The sequence below is a fragment of the Schizophyllum commune genome (genome assembly GCF_000143185.2).
Source record: "Schizophyllum commune H4-8 unplaced genomic scaffold SCHCOscaffold_4, whole genome shotgun sequence".
Taxonomy (NCBI): domain Eukaryota; kingdom Fungi; phylum Basidiomycota; class Agaricomycetes; order Agaricales; family Schizophyllaceae; genus Schizophyllum; species Schizophyllum commune.
Window position 1 is genome coordinate 3431163 of NW_026089541.1, and position 15422 is coordinate 3446584.

Sequence of the window (15422 nt, forward strand, 5' to 3'; positions counted from 1 at the left end):
CCGGAGACCTTCGCCGATGGTGAATGGCGAGGGCGCATCGTTGCTGGACCCCGACAAGCTCGAAGACCCGCCGTAAGATTCGCAACGAACGACAGCCCGACAAGAGATGAAATGAGCTCTAGAAAACAGCGCGTTGGGTTTTCGCATAGTGACTGTGCGGGGAGCTGCGGTTAGGAGCGATTCGTTCATGAGGGGCTGAGGAGCCTCAGTCCAGGCTAAGTCTTTCAAAGCCACTCGAGTAGCACCTCAAGCATCACTGGCATGATTTCAGAGTGGATGAACACATCTTCAGCGCATTACCAAGGAGTAAGAAATTGCTCGTCAGCGTTGTCCTCCTCGAATACCAACATGAGTGCGACGGGCAGAGGCAAGTCACGGAACGCCACAAAGTCAGCATCGGGCTTGCGGCAACCGCCGAGCAAGGCGAAGTTGAACTTTGCGGCCGTGCGGGGCTATAAGGATATGGCATTTTACACGGAGGAGATAAGCTTACAAGGAGTAGTATAGCTACAGCACAGAAAATGGCCCGATAGAAGGCGGACAGTACGAGTTAACAAATGATAGCAAGCATGGTAGCGCACATAAGTTCGGACTGATTCAAAAAAGGACGGTGCTGAACCTGGAAGTAAGAGGCAACACCGATGGGCAGCAGTCCGCATATACATGCTAGGGCAGCAGATGATCTACGCGCCACCATGTCGATGCCTGAGGTGACTCCGGAGTAACGCCTTCGTGTTGAACCTGTCCTTACAGCCCGGCTTGTCGCACAGGAATTCTTTCTTGTTCTCGTGTGCTTTAAGGTGACCTGCGACGCGCTGTCTGTCAGCAGACACACAGCTTAAGCGCGAGAGGAGACTGGCCTTTGAGAGTTGACTTCCGCGTGAGCATCTCCTCGCAGATTGGACAAAGGTGGAAGAGCGTGCAGTTGTTGCTGCGCCGCGCGTCTGCAGCTATACGTCGTGCGAGCGTGGACACTGTTAGACGCGCTATCGCTCCTCCTCTGGCTGCCAGTGCATCTGCGGCGAGGAACGGCTCGGGGAGGTAATGGGTGTACGCCGCCACATATACCGAATAGTCCCGTCCCTCCACTGGGAAGGGACCGAAGATGGTGAACTCGCTCAAGTTGACGAAAGCAACGACTAATGGAAAATGGTAGCATGGAGAGACCTATACCGTCAGAATCCACGTACCTTCCGAGGAGGTGCTGCCTTGAACCGAGGGTGACACTGCGTAAGAAGTCTTAGAAATTGGTAAGGCACTGCGCCACCGCACGCACCAACAACGTCTTGGATAGTGTCACCATGCACATCGTACTCCATCTGGGCGATGAGAGCTCGAAGACCAGGCGCGGCAGCAGCGATGTCTTGGTACACCGACGACCAGTCAATATCGCTGGTATTCCAAGGCGACATGGTGTCATCAAGGAACTCCTGCTGAAAGAACAGAGGAGTCTGCCGGCCATCGTCTTGTAGCAGAGAAGCAAGCTCTTGTGAAGTAATGCCATTAAATAAGGGCGCATCGGCTATTCGAGGAGTAAGTATGCCAATTACGATTCCGGGACACTTACAGGAGTTCGCCTGAGAGGATTCCATGGTGCTTAGCTATCGAGCTTGGGCTGATCTATGCGAGGCCTTCGAGTGTAGAGAGCCAGCATCGCGCGCCTTCCTTTTGAACCCCATTGTTCACGGCTTGTCGGTTGTCTTCTACGGCGACCGAAAGCCTGAAATTGGCGGTCTGACTGCGTTGAGCGATTGTCCGCGCCGTGAACCATCCATTGTCGCAAAGAAAGCGCACATAAATGAGAAGAAAGTTATCGGAATTGTCCTAACCATGGATTCAACGCGTATTGTCGATGGTCGAATAGCATTACCAGCGACGGTGAAGAGCAGACAATTCCGTGAGTATCTGCCTTTCCTTGACGAGTTCTCCAGTTCCCAGCACCGATATCGGTCGCAAGAAGATAGTCATGACTTCCGTCATCGAAAGTGATGATACTGGGAACAGATACATTTTGAGAAAGACAGCAGCGTCGTTGTTGGAATGACGACAATGAAGGTCAGGAATAGCTGAAAAGTTAGTGAGTCAGACCTCCCTCTAATCATCAAAAGACACTTACAAGGTAATAATAAAATACAATTATGCAGCGATGCTGAAGGTAACGGTCCTTCTTGCAGCCAACGGGGGCAGAATCGCCCTGCTAAACTCTGAGTATCGTGTAGGCCGTCGAGAGCTTGAAGAGCGAAGAGATATAGAAAAGATGATAACGTCCATACTTCCCGGTGTATCATAGGTGTCCGAAAGCTTTAAGGTGACATAGAGAGCTCCGAGTCCAGCGCGAGGACGATGGGCAGAGGCAAGCCGTCGAGCGCCACAAATTCAACGCACGACTTCCGTGCTCGATGTCGGCAATTGCCGGGGAAGTTCAACATCGGGTGCTGGCAAAAGAAAGACAAAGAAAACGATCCCATTGAAAGGTCGGCATATACATGCACATAATATCATACAGCCAATCGACGTAGGGTGAGATAGCCCAAGATGTACGGCGAGTAATCAATGGTGCATATGGTTCGCGCGTAAGCCGCAGGGCTGAAAGGGACGGCACAGAGGGAGGGGCCGTACATTGCGACACTGCGAAGACACTGCGTAATTGGTCTCGCGCAACATTCGCTCCTATTCCACAACAATGTTACAGTGACGACTATAACCAAGTGACGCGGCGGACTGCTGCATCGCTGCGGCAGTGCGCACACAACATGCGTCCGATGAATGTGGCGAAGCGCCTCGTCTTGCAACACTTATCCACAGTCGAACCTGGCCTGTCCGGGGTTCTTTTGGCGTGCTATGGCAGCGAGGTCAAGAGCGACGGCAACAGCGGGCTGTTGCCGATTGGCCCAAGCTCCGATATGGATGGGACGATCAGTCGACCACCATAGCCATCTCGCCGACGTCCCCCTTCCCAGACATGGCGAACACGTCTGCGCCGGATGCGAGGGACTCGATCAACAAGCTCAGCTTCGGCGTAGTAAGGTTTGGCTCCTGAGTGTGTGTTAGCGTAAGAGCACAAGAACCTGGTCCATGCAACGCACCTTGCGGATTTCCTCCAAGTCGTCTTTGAACCCATCCACGACCGCGGACATCCAGAACTTGCGGAACTTGTCTCGCAGCTCCTGCTCCTTCTCTTGACCGTTAGGAGCGGTCTTTTTTGGGAGGAAGGTGGGTATCTCGGTGGAGGGGAGCGGCGGGGAAGGTGATCGGCGTGAGGCAGAGGGTCGAGGTACGCCAGAAGCGGCTTGCGCAGGCACGTCTTCTGCAGCGCTGCTGGGGTCAGAGTCGGACACTGTTTCTGCAGAGGACGAAGATTCTTCCGAAGGGTCTGAAGAGTCGGATGATTGTGGTGCTGTTTTCGCCTTCGCTGCTACGATAGCCGCCGCTGGCTAGACGACCGCGCCCGAGTCAGAGTCTGAGTGAGAAAGACGACGAGGATGAAGAGTTCGAAGCGACCCTGCGCTTTATCTTGTGTATGCGCTTGCGCGGGGCGGCGGCGGCGGCGGCGTGGGGGGGGGGGCATGAGAGCGAGAAGAAAAATCTATCGATCATTTCCATCGTTCTTCCCGCCGTGTTCCCGGGGCTCGGGCCATTGTTCTCCGCATCTTCCATCCTACCCTCATCACGAAATCCCTCGATGGCGGACAAGGTCGTCGGTGTTCTCGGTACGAGTGCGTGGACCTGTCCTCTGGGTAACCATTCACCAATCGCCGACTTTACAGGTCTTTCCTATACTTCTTATGACCTTACCGACGTTGCGTAGGCGGTGGTCAGCTAGGGCGTATGCTCGCGGAGGCGGCCGCGCGGCTGAACATTCCCCTCGTCTTCCTCGACAGCGGCCACAGCCCCGCGAAGCAGATCGTCAACCCTGCAAATGCGCAGCACGCTCACGTCGACGGATCGTTCGCCGACCCGGTGAAGATCGAGGAACTCGCTGCCAAGGTCGATGTCCTCACTGTCGAGATCGAGCACGTTGACGCGGACGCGCTCGAGGCCGCGCAGACGACGAACTCATCCGTCGTGATCCACCCCTCTCCCTCCACGATCCGTCTCATCCAGGACAAGTTCCGCCAGAAGGAGCACCTGCGCGCCCACGACACCCCGCTTGGCGAGTACATCCCCGTTGATGCGTCCGAGGCCGGCGTTCAAGCCGCAGTCAAGACCCTTGGCCTCCCCCTCATGCTCAAGAGCCGCACGCAAGCTTACGACGGCCGCGGCAACTACGCTCTCCGCTCCCTCGGTCAAGTTCCAGACGCTCTCGCCGCGCTCGGTGGTCGCGCCCTCTATGCCGAGCGATGGGTTCCCTTCAAGAAGGAGATCGCCGTCATGGTCGTGCGCGCCGCGTCTGGCGAGGTGCGCGCGTACCCCGCGGTCGAGACGATTCACAAGCACAACATCTGTCACCTCGTCTTCGCGCCCGTGCGCAGCGCCGACCCGACACTCGCTGCGCGCGCCCAGACGATCGCGGAGAACGCAATACGCACGCTCAGCGGCGCGGGCGTGTTCGGCGTGGAGATGTTCCTGCTCGAGGATGGGACGTTGTACGTGAACGAAATCGCGCCTCGGCCGCACAACTCGGGTCACTACACCATCGAGGCTTGCGCAACGTCGCAGTACGAGAACCACCTGCGCGCGATCCTCGACCTTTCCCTGGGTAGCACGGAGCTTGTCGTTCCAGCCGCGGGCATGCTCAACTACATCGGCGCCTCCGACGACGTAGGGGAGATACAAAGGGCTGCCCAGGCAGCGCTTGGTGCTCCCGGCGCTTCCGTGCACCTCTACGGCAAGTCGGGCTGCCGCAAGGGCCGCAAGATGGGCCACGTCACGGTCGTCGCGGGCAGCGACGCCGAGCTGCGTGAACGTCTGCGTCCGCTGCTGCTCGCCCTGCCCGGCGGCGATGGCGAGAAGGACGCGGAGACGTACGCGCCCCTCCCTCGCGCAGCGGATAGACCACACCCCGCGCCCCTCGTCGGCGTCGTAATGGGCTCTGACTCTGACCTGCCAGTCATGCTCCCTGCGGCGCGGGCGTTGGCGCAGTTTGGCGTCCCGCACGAGGTGACGATCGTCAGCGCACATCGGACACCTGATAGGCTGGTGCAGTACGCCAGGAGCGCGACGGCGCGGGGGCTGAAGGTGATCATCGCTGGCGCAGGTGGCGCGGCACACCTGCCGGGAATGCTGGCGAGCATGACGCCGCTGCCCGTCATCGGCGTGCCGGTGAAGGGGAGCACGCTCGATGGGGTGGACTCGCTGCATAGTATCGTGCAGATGCCGGTGAGTGTTCATTCCCACGAATACATGTAGTTGCTCATAAGATATTAGCGCGGCATTCCTGTCGCTACTGTGGCGATAAACAACGGGCAGAACGCGGGCTTGTTGGCGGTCCGCATACTAGGCGTTGCAATCCCGCATCTCGTCACGGACACCGAAGCCTTCGCCCGCGGCTTGGAGCAGCAGGTCCTAGAGAAGGCTGACAAGCTCGAAGGCGAAGGCTACGAGCACTACGTGGTGAAGAAGTAGAGGCACCTCGAACAAAAACGGCAAACCGAGGTCAATTGACCACCGCAGGTCGCATTTTGTATAGACAAACTGTTGTTGTATCACCAGACTGTACTGTATCGTTACTTATGCGATAACGTATTAGACGCGCGTTCCCGGCAATATCAGGGTCGCCAACCTCAAGGCTTTCGTCCCTTCATGGAGAACACGCTTGTTGAACGAGGCGTGGAGCATGATGGTGAGCACCGCCACCCCTTGCGGCACTCATGCATCCCAAGAGAGGGCCCATCCTCCTCCCTTCGTACCTACCAACACCATCACCACCACCAACCACTTCATTCACGAACGCGCTGCGCGCCATGCCTCACCTTACGACCGACCCACACTCGCCCACGCACGTCTCGCCGACCCAGGACCGCCCATCGCTGGCCGATGTCGCAGCGGACACGAAGGCGACCCTCGCCATGAGCCTGCACGACATTATGGGCGGCGGCGCCGACTTCCCCCGCGGCGGGCCGTCTACAGAGAACCTGAAGCCGTCACACCCGAGCCCGCATTCGAAGCAGCGGTTTGAGCTCGAGATTGAGCCGCAGCGCTCGCGGTCGATGTCCATCGACATCCCGCCGCCCGTGTACAGCGCGGTGAGCCCGGAGCACGAGCACGCGGCCGCGCGGCTGCTCGAGCAGCAGCTCCAGGACGCGCAGGATGCGGCGCAGCTCCTCGCGCAGCACCTGCACGACGCGGAGGACGAGGCGCTCGCCTCGATGCACGCCGTGCAGGCGCAGGCCGCCGCAGCGGAGACGCGCGCGGAGGCGGCCGAGCGCGCTGTGCGGGAGGAGAAGGCGCGGACCGCGGACGCGGAGGAGCGCGTGCGGAAGGCGGAGGCGCGGGCAGATGCCGCGGAGGCGAGGATGCGGGAGCGGGAGTCGTACGTGGAGGGCCTCGAGTTCATCGTCAGCAAGTTGTGCAGGAGCATCGATGAGCACGTTACGGGGATCCCGGCTCCCGCGGGGAAGCGCAAGTAGACGAGGTCTTGTGGATGTGCATTGTGCGCTGGGTTGGGGGTGGAACCCGGAAGGACACTGATTATCGATATCTACTACGTACACGCCAGTAGTAGAGGTGCTTCGCGTTGAGCGCGATTGCCTAAGTTATGGATCCGGATGTTACTGTACTGTAAAAGAACAATGCCCACCCGGCCGCGGGCAGTCAGACGACGACAACGATAGCCCTAGAAGCGGCTATCGTGAGGGCAAAACAGGGACACGAACACGCATTTGTATGCACGAGAAGGCTCTCCTCCAGACAGCCTCGAGATGAGATGACGGAGCGGCGTACTGCACGAGGCCCACGCCTGCCCTGCACGTGTCGGATGAGCATTGCACGTATCGCTTGAGGTCGAGCGCGGGGAGCGTCAATAGATCGCCTGTGATTTGGGGGGACCATGTCAGCATCGGGTCGGGTACACGAGTCGATAGGGCTGCGTACCGACGTGTCGGGGTACCGTGTACGCCGCGCGCAGTGCGTGCCCGCTTACATGTGTCGGCTGGGTGTTGGTTAGGTTATATACCTGCCACCTGCATCCCTTCTTCTCCATTACCCACCACCGCGGTGTCATCTGCCTCCTCTCCATCTACACGCATATTCTTCCACGGCCGGACCGTTCACGCCCTCCCCCATCCCCACGACTATCACGACAACGGCGTTCAGGTGCGTCTCAGCCACTACGTCGTCGATGGAAGCTGACTCACCTCGTAGCATGGAATCTACACTTGGCTCTTCCCCTCTTCTCTGCCGCCCATCGACCCCGTCGACCCGCGACGACAGCCCGATCGTCCGCATGCCGAAGCAATGGCTGCAGGACGCCCACGATGCCTTGCAGGCCGTCGAGCGCCAGCTGCGCGAGGCGCAGAGCGGTGCCAAGCACCTCTCCCGCGCACTAGACGACGCTGACGAGCGGGCCCGCGACGCCGAGCGCAGAGCCAAGGAGGCCGAGCGCCGCACGAGCGAGGCGGAGGCGCATGCCCACGAGGCCGATGACCGCGCCGCGACCGCTGCAGAGCACGCAGAACAGGCGGAAGCCTCGATGCGCGAGGCAGCCGCGCGGGCCGACGAGGCGGAAGGCCGCGCCTGGGACGCCGACGCACGAGCGAAGGAGGCTGACGCGCGCGCCCAGACGGCAGAGGAGCAGGCCGCCAGCGCATCAGCGCGCGCCGAGGAGGCCGAGCGAAAGCTTGAGGAGGAGAAGCAGGCCGCGGCGGCGCGGATACAGGAGCTCGAGACGCAGCTGGCGGGCCTGCGGACGTATCAGGAGAAGGCGGAGGACCGCGTGAAGGCGCTCGAGCAGTCCAACGCGGAGCTCGAGGGGGAGAACAAGGAGCTCACCGCGTCGAAGAACGCCCTCGAGCAGGCGAAGAAGGAGCTCATGGAGCGCCTGGCCATCTCCGCTTTCAAGGACGGTCGCAAGCCCGAGCTCTCTTCGACGACGCCGGCAGCGACACCTGGTCTGCGCACGTTCCCTTCGTTCTTCGGAAAGTGGGGAAAGTAAATAGATTTCCAAGCAACGCCTTGCATACACTCTAACAGCTCCCTCAGGGGCGGCGAGGCTTAATTGGAGAGGGAGGCGATGGACTCTGCAGGTGTATCATAGACCACTATTGTGTATTTATTTGTGTAGCGTCTGGAACGTGAGGATTAGCCGTGTATTCCTACTGAGCCCAGCGCGAGCCTTACACGAGCAAGGAGTTCGATCGCCTCGAGGAACCGACAATGATGATGATGGTCAGAAGGAAAGGACTCTTGTCGGTTTTGGCGACTGTTCCTCAAGGGGAACAATGGAAGTGATCGATAGGTTTTTCTTCCTGCTCTCATGGCCCCTCCCGCCGCCGCCGCACCGCGCAAGCGCATACGCAAGAGAAAGCGCAGGGTCGCCTCGGACTCTTCATCCTCGTCGTCTTCCTCAGACTCCGACTCTGACTCGGGCGCGGTCGTCCAGCCAGCGGCGGCTATCGCAGCAGCGAAGGCGAAGACGGCAGCACAACCATCCGAGTCTTCAGACTCTTCGGAAGATTCTTCGTCTTCCTCTGAATCAGAGTCCGACTCTGACTCCAGCAGCGCTGCGGAAGACGCGCCTGCACAAGCTGCTTCTGGCGTACCTCGACCCTTCGCTTCTCGCCGATCACCTTCCCCGCCCCTCCCCTCTACCAAGATACCCTCCTTCCTCCCAGAAAAGACCGCTTCTAACGCTCAAGAGAAGGAGCAGGAGCTGCGAGACAAGTTTCGCAAGTTCTGGATGTCCGCGGTCGTGGATGGGTTCAAGGACGACTTGGAGGAAATCCGTAAGGTGCGTTGCATGGGCCAGGTCCCTGTGCTCTTACGCTAACACACACCCAGGAGTCAAACCTTACTACGCCGAAGCTGAGCTTGTTGATCGACTCCCTCGCATCCGGCGCAGACGTGTTCGCCATGTCTGGGAAGGGGGACGTCGGCGAGATGGCTATGGTGGTCGACTGATCGTCCCATCCATATCGGAGCTTGCGCCAATCGGCAACAGCCCGTTGCTGCCGTCGCTCTTGACCTCGCTGCCATAGCACGCCATAAGAGAATCGTACCGGCCAGATTCGACCTTGACGAAGTGTTGCAAGACGAGGAGCTTCGCCACATTCATAGTACGGATTCTCGACAAGACATGTTGTGCGCGCACTGCCGCAACGACGCAGCAGCCCGTCGCGTCATGGTTATAACCCATCACTGTAACATTGCTGTGAAATACGAGCGAATGTTGCGCGAGAACGACTACGCAGCGTCTTCGCATCTTCGCAACTTATGGCCCCACCCTCTGGCTCGTCAACTATGCCTGCAATGGCCGTGTTTGTTTGCGTATGTGCCTCTGACATAGTATGCCTGGATCATGCAGTATCATTATCGTACTTAACGGCTTGCACAGGTAGTTATTCAGGATCGTATGCTATAGCGATGTGCTACTTCTCTATGTCAAGTCGGATATGGTGTAACGGCTAACATTGCCGCCTCTCACGCGGCAGCTCGGGGTTCGATTCCCCGTATCCGAATGCCTTTTTGCTTGTAGCACGTCGCCGACAGGCGGGAGCTGAAACCACGCACCAATAACAGGAGATGAATGACGAGCAACTCGCTCATCACGAGCGCCAATGATTTTTAAGTCTTCTACATTCTAACTTAAGTGAAGAGGCAAAGTACAGGGATATTTACGACCTCCCTTTTGCCGACTGCCACCTCTTCTCCGCCCGAACGACCACCTGAGCGAAAGCTATCACCATCCTCTCTTCTCGATGTCTTCGAGCGTATCCTTCGTCGACTGCTCCATGGACATAAAGGTGAAGCCAAGGTCCTTCGTGACGGTCGTAGTGTCGTAGTTAACGTTGATCTTGTCCGGCTTCGGCGTGTTGACAGCACCCTTCGCCAGCTTGGGGTGATTAGGCAGGCCGTTCGGCTTGACCTTGTTGGCGGCGTCGACTGGGAGGAGATGTGGTGAGTAGATAACTCGATGATGGGTAAGCTTCTACTCACTGAAGTCTTGCCAGGTGAAGGGCCCTGCGGACGCGATGACACGCTTCTCGGAGGCGGCCTCCTTCGACAGCGCGAGCTCGTGGACTTGCCCAAGATCACGGACGTCTACCCAGCAGCTCGCCTGCGTCGTCAGCGCCTGCTCGCTCTTGCCGGCAGCGTCCTCCTCCACGACGGTCTTGTACCAGTCGAGCGCGGACGTGTTCAACGCCGCGGCCTTGTCGACCTCATGGATCGCGGGCCCGAAGACGAACGGCGGGTTGATGGTGACGAGGTCCCACTGGATCTTGCCCTTGTTCGCGTTGTACAGCTCCCAGGCGGCCTTCTCCGCGAGCGTCTTCGACGCGCGGTACTTCGCCGCCGCGGATGCGCCCTTCCCAAGCTTCTCGACCTCGTCGATGGACTGCTGGTTCCAGTCCTTGTCGGTGAAGACGACCGGGCCGGGGCGCGACTCGAGGATGGCGGCAACGGAGCTGGTGACGACGACGCGCTTGACAGAGTGGCTGCGGAGGGCGCTGGTCAGGTGAGTGCGCCGCAGAGAGGGGAGGGTACGACGCACCCGTTCTTCAGGATGCTGTTGAGGATGCTGCGCGTGCCGTTCACGGCGGGGCCGATAAGCTCTGGCGGGACGATCAGCGCGCGCCGCCGGTCGACGATCGCGCGACGCACCTTGAGGATCATCCGCCTTGAAGTGGAACGGCGAGGCCGTGTGCTCGACCGCGTCAACGCCCTTGACCGCTTCATCGAACGCGCCCTCCTGGTGATGATCGCCAATCAGCGCGCTACCCTCGCGTCAAGCGCCCGCCCACGCACCTTCGTGATATCGTCGACGATCGCGAGTTCGAACTTGTCGCCGTATGAGCGGAAGTAGTTACTCAGGTACGCGCCCTTCGCGGACGAGCGCACGGTACCGCGCACGCTGTAGCCCTTCTCGAGCAGCGTGCGCACGACCCACATCGCGATGTACCCATTCGCGCCGGAGACGAGAACTTTGGCGGGTGCAGTGACGGCGGGCATGATGTTGTGAGGGATGGGGTGTGTAGTGGAAGGTGAGTTGTGTGCGATCCTAGTTCCTGGGACTCCATCGCGCCCTCAGGGGCTTATATACCCTGACGCGCTCGCCGTATATGGTAGGCATTGTCATCGGAGTTTACAGGACATAGGAGTTTGTGATGATGTCCAAGAACCTCCGTCCGTCCGTCGCCCTCGAGACGAGCTTGCCGGGGACGGCGCACTCGGCATAGCGGACGGCCAGTTAACGGGCTTTGCCCCGAGTGCGGCAGCCATCCGCTCGTCGACCTCATCGTACGCAGATACTCCCCTCGAAGGGCTACGTATGCGGTACCCGATTCGGAGTCTGTCTGTGGGAAGGTGCGACTTACATCGGAGGGAAATATCTGACAAACATGAATACAGGGATGAATAAGAAAGCAGCGATTGATGAGTCCTGCATGCTACTCTGAGCACAGTGAAGGCACCGTGCAAATGGAAGTCGTACTTCGTATCGTAGGCCGAACAAGCGATTATAGGGTAGGGGCATGATAGTCGCTCTGGCATCAAGTGCAGTCCGATATAAGTGTAGTCGACAGCTCCTTCTAAGTGCTCTGAATCTGCGTGAGCTGGAAGGAGACGTCCGACATGAAGTAGGTCCATGAGGGTCCCCGTCACATGACACAGAGATGGACACTGCCGATTTGGGTAGTCCGCCTCCTGCTTCCTATCCTCATCACCTCATATCCGTGTTGCGTGAAGACTACGCTGGCTATCTCAATGGGCTCCAACGCACAGACAGGAGATCTTCTGGCCAGGCAGCGTCCACCTGGATGCGCTAGAGTTCATCTACGAGCGCGAAGTCATTGCCGCCAAGCTTAAGCGCGCGATCGATAGCCTTCCCGGAGGACCTTGTCTCGCCAATGCGTGCAGGATTGCGAAGATGATTCTCAGTCCTATTGCTTGAACAACACGATGAGGTCGACGATACGGGTCACCGACTCAGGGATACATGTTCAGGTGCGTACTACTGATACCGTACGTACGAAGTTCGATCGTCTCATGGCAGACCCCAGCGACGCGATACCATGGCGGTCAGAGGATCTTCCATGGCATGCGATGCTGCTTTACAGTGGAGTTTCCTGGCGCTCGGGTGCGTCAACAACTCGCAAGTCTTCGTCATGGTCTTGTGGCCCTGCGAAGTCATGCCTCACGACTCCTCTTCACCGTTGTCCAGCCCCTACCATGATTTTGCAGAACCGTGCTCCCATCTCAGTCACTCTTTCTGGCCATTGAATTCTTCGCGGAACCACTAGGAGGATTGCTTGGTGCGCCATCCTTGGCAAGAACCCGAACCCCCATCTCGGCCTTCTGAGGATCCGTCCCATTCGCGTAGCGACCCTGCCCCTCCAGCTTGTATGCTGGTCTTGGTATCGTACTAAATGTTATTTACTCTGTTATATCCCTCCTCTGCGCGTGCCCCTCAAGCTGCACCTCGAACAAGTTCATATTTCGATCAACACAAGCGCGGCGGGCTCAGCGTGATCTTCTCTGGCTGCTATCTTCCTTGATGCTCTTATGGTTGCTTGGCCAACATCGCTGCGTAAGCACGCTGTTGGGTATCTGCGCACAGCTCAGCAATTGAATCAGAACGTCCGTCTTCGTCTTCGTAGAAGGTGCGTCGCTTTAGGTTTTTAGGATCCCGGATCCTTTGAGGCCTGCTACACTCGTGACAGGTGCGTCGAAGCGCCATGCCCTTGTCGACCGTCTTCTTTCCTTGAGGTCAACCCGTATCACGCTTTCGATCCATCTGACTTCTTGCGCAGTACCGGCAACAGTCAATGGCGTGAAGGAGCCGCAAACCGTATGTCACCATTGGATGCCGATAATCTGCTGGTACATAACGCTTCTTTGCAGTCAGGGATCTATTTAGGTCCTTTGACGACTGGATCGTCTGCCGACAATCTCGGGACTCGTCGTTGTCTGAAATTTTAGTGTCGGTCGCGGCGGCTCGTCGCCGGTCAATTCGCATATCGAGGTAAGTTCGTTTCATGATGTGTGCCCGATTCATGGTCGAGGCGTGGTTGTCGGGGATCTCTTCCTCGTGGTCACTCGAAGTGAGGCGTTGTCTGCTTGTTGTTGGCCACCGCCATTGATGGGCCTCCGTCAGGTACTCACAGCCGCACGGAAGCCTGCGCGAGAAACAGCTTTCAAATGGCGCCGCTGTCCTGCGTAAAAGATGTTTGGCGCCCTCCAACATCATGCCTCGCACATCAATAAGTTTCCAGTGATGCCAGTGGGTCCTGGTAAGTCCACATCACATGATCTCGGTGAGATCCGCGCGTCATCAGCGCGTGCGTCGTCTGCCTCTTGTCCGCCGCGTTCACTGACCGCAAGATCCAGCTCGACTGCATGGAGACTTCGAGCTAGAAACATCTGACGTCTAGTCATCTGGCTTAGCCCATCTCATCGACATATTCCGCCTGAGATACCAGTTGCGGCGGCTGGCCAGCGTTTTCGGTGGCCAAGTCTTTAACGCCCTCTTCTGCTACTTGCGGGATGCATCAACGAAATTTCTCCACCATATCTTCATTCTGAACTCGACGCACGCTCAATAAACTGTCGACTATCTGCACCAAATACCGCGACCTTGTCGCCATTACCAGTCGATGTCATGCGAAGACGACAACAGCTAGGCGCTCGCCGTTTATCCGTTCGCTACCATCCGCTTTCGTCCCGCAATACAGAGTTCCAAAACCTGACCTGCCTTACTTGGAGTGCCGGCAAGTAGTCAATATCGTATTGACGCACATCGAAGAACGAGTGCGGGACGCGACTGGATGTACTTACCCTCTGAACTCTCGAGCCGACAATACCTGCGTTGAACGTCAAGTTGTCCGCAAGCACGCGGCTGCCTTGAAGATTATTATATGAAAGCCACGACTACCGCACGTCGGATACAATCATATCTTTCTATCTAGGATTCGTTGTCTGCTCAAACTCGTGTCACGGCGGCACGTCGACTGTTGTCTGTCCCCTGTTGTCGGTCTTCGTCAAGAATTCCTGCAGTCAAGTACAGCGCCTAGCAGTGGATGTGACAGTTCTCTGCGATGCCCTTCTTGTATAAGTGCCCGATCCCTGGCAACAGGACGCATTCCTCCACCATCCACCATAACCTCCGTAGATTTATCACGAGTTATCGATATCCTTCGCGTATGTGATGGTGGTCCTTTCCAAGTTGCTCGTACTGATGCACTTGAGCAGCATGCGCTCCTGCTCTGCCGATAATCAGTCCTCCGTCAACTGGAATCATGTTGACCAGCGTACGTCCATGGATCATCTCTTTTCCGTAGCTTCTGCTAACCGTCAACAGGTTCGCGCTCGTGCTCCCTTCCTTCGACTCTGGATTGTTCGGCGCCACCACCAGGATATCCTTCGTCATCTCTCGGAGACTCAAGCACGTCTTCGTGGACCACATCGTCATATCCGCAAATCCCTCCACCTTCGCGCCACCAGCCCTTCGTTGCGGGCGCGACTCCTCAATCGAAGGAAGACAGATTGGACACCCGGTACTATACGCTCCGGCCGCTCGAAACGACCACCTTCGAGCCAGTCGGCTTGGAAGAATCCTGGGAGTTGATTCCCTCGTTGCCGCCGCAAAGCATGTCGGTCTCCGACGCTAGGCAAGATGCAGTTGGTCACCAAGTGTCGAGGAACCGCCATTCCTCGCGTTTCCGATGCTCCAAGAAGTCCAGGCGGAAGGAACGACCTTCAAAGTGCATAGCTGTCTGCTTCGAGCGCTGGTATATTGCCTTTCTGACTTCTTCTCAGACTATGCTCCCCCCCACAAGCGCCCAAGATGTCGAAACTTGCGCGATTACTTCGCCCGGCACAACGTGAGGAGAAATTCTGTTCTATGGCGGACGCATATATTTCCCCTGGAGTCGCTCTGGAAACGTAAGAACGAAGAAGCAACGCGGAGCATAAGCTCGGCAGCCGAGCGCTACGCTTCGCTCCCGAAACATATATGATTATGACTACTTAAGCTCTTTGAACTTTTCGTAGCTCGTCTACTCACGATAGTGGATACCGCTGGCTCCCTGACTCGGACGTCTAGGACAAGCTATCATGATATTCATCTGCTTTACTTGTACAATTATCATGACACTGCAATTCAATGGAGGCGAGATCCTCTATTAAGAGCCATCTCGTCTGTGACAGGCGGAATGACTGGCCAATGCGTTGCTGACCGAGGTCGTCAATTTGATTCCGCCAGCCGGAACCAAATGTTGTGGGTCCATTTGTTCGGGGATATCAACCCATCAGAGCCTTATGGGGAAGGT

At 57.7% G+C, this 15422-nt stretch overlaps 11 protein-coding genes and 1 non-coding gene across 12 annotated transcripts; 6 read left to right on the forward strand and 6 right to left on the reverse strand.

Annotated features, from left to right (window-relative positions):
• Positions 1-822: 822 nt before the first annotated feature.
• SCHCODRAFT_02699683 (uncharacterized protein) lies at positions 823-1592 on the reverse strand (the record flags this gene model as incomplete). The annotated part of the gene is made up of 4 exons (XM_003033531.1): positions 823-1139; positions 1191-1226; positions 1277-1522; positions 1568-1592. The coding sequence occupies 4 exons, from the start codon at positions 1590-1592 to the stop codon at positions 823-825; spliced, it is 624 nt and encodes a 207-aa protein (XP_003033577.1).
• An 87-nt stretch (positions 1593-1679) lies between these two features.
• SCHCODRAFT_02241776 (uncharacterized protein) lies at positions 1680-2351 on the reverse strand. The gene is made up of 2 exons (XM_050342162.1): positions 2117-2351; positions 1680-2066 (listed from the first exon to the last, which is right to left on the reverse strand). Exons 1-2 carry the CDS (start codon positions 2286-2288, stop codon positions 1867-1869), a joined length of 372 nt encoding a protein of 123 aa, XP_050201411.1. The 5' UTR covers positions 2289-2351; the 3' UTR covers positions 1680-1866.
• A 97-nt stretch (positions 2352-2448) lies between these two features.
• On the reverse strand, positions 2449-3564 carry SCHCODRAFT_02620486 (uncharacterized protein). Its single transcript, XM_050345004.1, has 2 exons — positions 3087-3564; positions 2449-3036 (listed from the first exon to the last, which is right to left on the reverse strand). The coding sequence occupies exons 1-2, from the start codon at positions 3135-3137 to the stop codon at positions 2917-2919; spliced, it is 171 nt and encodes a 56-aa protein (XP_050201412.1). The 5' UTR covers positions 3138-3564; the 3' UTR covers positions 2449-2916.
• Positions 3565-3828: 264 nt separating this feature from the next.
• On the forward strand, positions 3829-5565 carry SCHCODRAFT_02496475 (Phosphoribosylaminoimidazole carboxylase; the record flags this gene model as incomplete). Its single annotated transcript, XM_003032974.2, has 2 exons — positions 3829-5319; positions 5368-5565. The coding sequence occupies 2 exons, from the start codon at positions 3829-3831 to the stop codon at positions 5563-5565; spliced, it is 1689 nt and encodes a 562-aa protein (XP_003033020.1).
• Positions 5566-5579: 14 nt separating this feature from the next.
• Positions 5580-6844, forward strand: SCHCODRAFT_02241911 (uncharacterized protein). Its single transcript, XM_050342164.1, has one exon. It carries the CDS (start codon positions 5811-5813, stop codon positions 6567-6569), a length of 759 nt encoding a protein of 252 aa, XP_050201413.1. The 5' UTR covers positions 5580-5810; the 3' UTR covers positions 6570-6844.
• SCHCODRAFT_02241817 (uncharacterized protein) lies at positions 6662-7129 on the reverse strand. Its single transcript, XM_050342163.1, has one exon. The coding sequence runs from the start codon at positions 6988-6990 to the stop codon at positions 6754-6756; it is 237 nt and encodes a 78-aa protein (XP_050201414.1). The 5' UTR covers positions 6991-7129; the 3' UTR covers positions 6662-6753.
• On the forward strand, positions 7024-8209 carry SCHCODRAFT_02620492 (uncharacterized protein). The gene is made up of 3 exons (XM_003032975.2): positions 7024-7254; positions 7303-8088; positions 8140-8209. Exons 2-3 carry the CDS (start codon positions 7304-7306, stop codon positions 8153-8155), a joined length of 801 nt encoding a protein of 266 aa, XP_003033021.1. The 5' UTR covers positions 7024-7254; position 7303; the 3' UTR covers positions 8156-8209.
• A 204-nt stretch (positions 8210-8413) lies between these two features.
• On the forward strand, positions 8414-9442 carry SCHCODRAFT_01149721 (uncharacterized protein; the record flags this gene model as incomplete). Its single annotated transcript, XM_003032976.3, has 3 exons — positions 8414-8887; positions 8938-9045; positions 9098-9442. The coding sequence occupies 3 exons, from the start codon at positions 8414-8416 to the stop codon at positions 9440-9442; spliced, it is 927 nt and encodes a 308-aa protein (XP_003033022.2).
• Positions 9443-9542: 100 nt separating this feature from the next.
• On the forward strand, positions 9543-9614 carry SCHCODRAFT_t76. Its single transcript has one exon. It is a non-coding gene; the product is annotated as a tRNA-Glu (tRNA).
• Positions 9615-9835: 221 nt separating this feature from the next.
• SCHCODRAFT_02699688 (NAD(P)-binding protein) lies at positions 9836-11106 on the reverse strand (the record flags this gene model as incomplete). Its single annotated transcript, XM_003033533.1, has 5 exons — positions 9836-10038; positions 10093-10592; positions 10649-10709; positions 10759-10846; positions 10903-11106. The coding sequence occupies 5 exons, from the start codon at positions 11104-11106 to the stop codon at positions 9836-9838; spliced, it is 1056 nt and encodes a 351-aa protein (XP_003033579.1).
• Positions 11107-11428: 322 nt separating this feature from the next.
• On the reverse strand, positions 11429-11644 carry SCHCODRAFT_02620505 (uncharacterized protein). Its single transcript, XM_050345005.1, has one exon. It carries the CDS (start codon positions 11627-11629, stop codon positions 11468-11470), a length of 162 nt encoding a protein of 53 aa, XP_050201415.1. The 5' UTR covers positions 11630-11644; the 3' UTR covers positions 11429-11467.
• A 169-nt stretch (positions 11645-11813) lies between these two features.
• On the forward strand, positions 11814-12548 carry SCHCODRAFT_02620508 (uncharacterized protein). The gene has a single exon (XM_050345006.1). It carries the CDS (start codon positions 12168-12170, stop codon positions 12393-12395), a length of 228 nt encoding a protein of 75 aa, XP_050201416.1. The 5' UTR covers positions 11814-12167; the 3' UTR covers positions 12396-12548.
• Positions 12549-15422: the final 2874 nt, after the last annotated feature.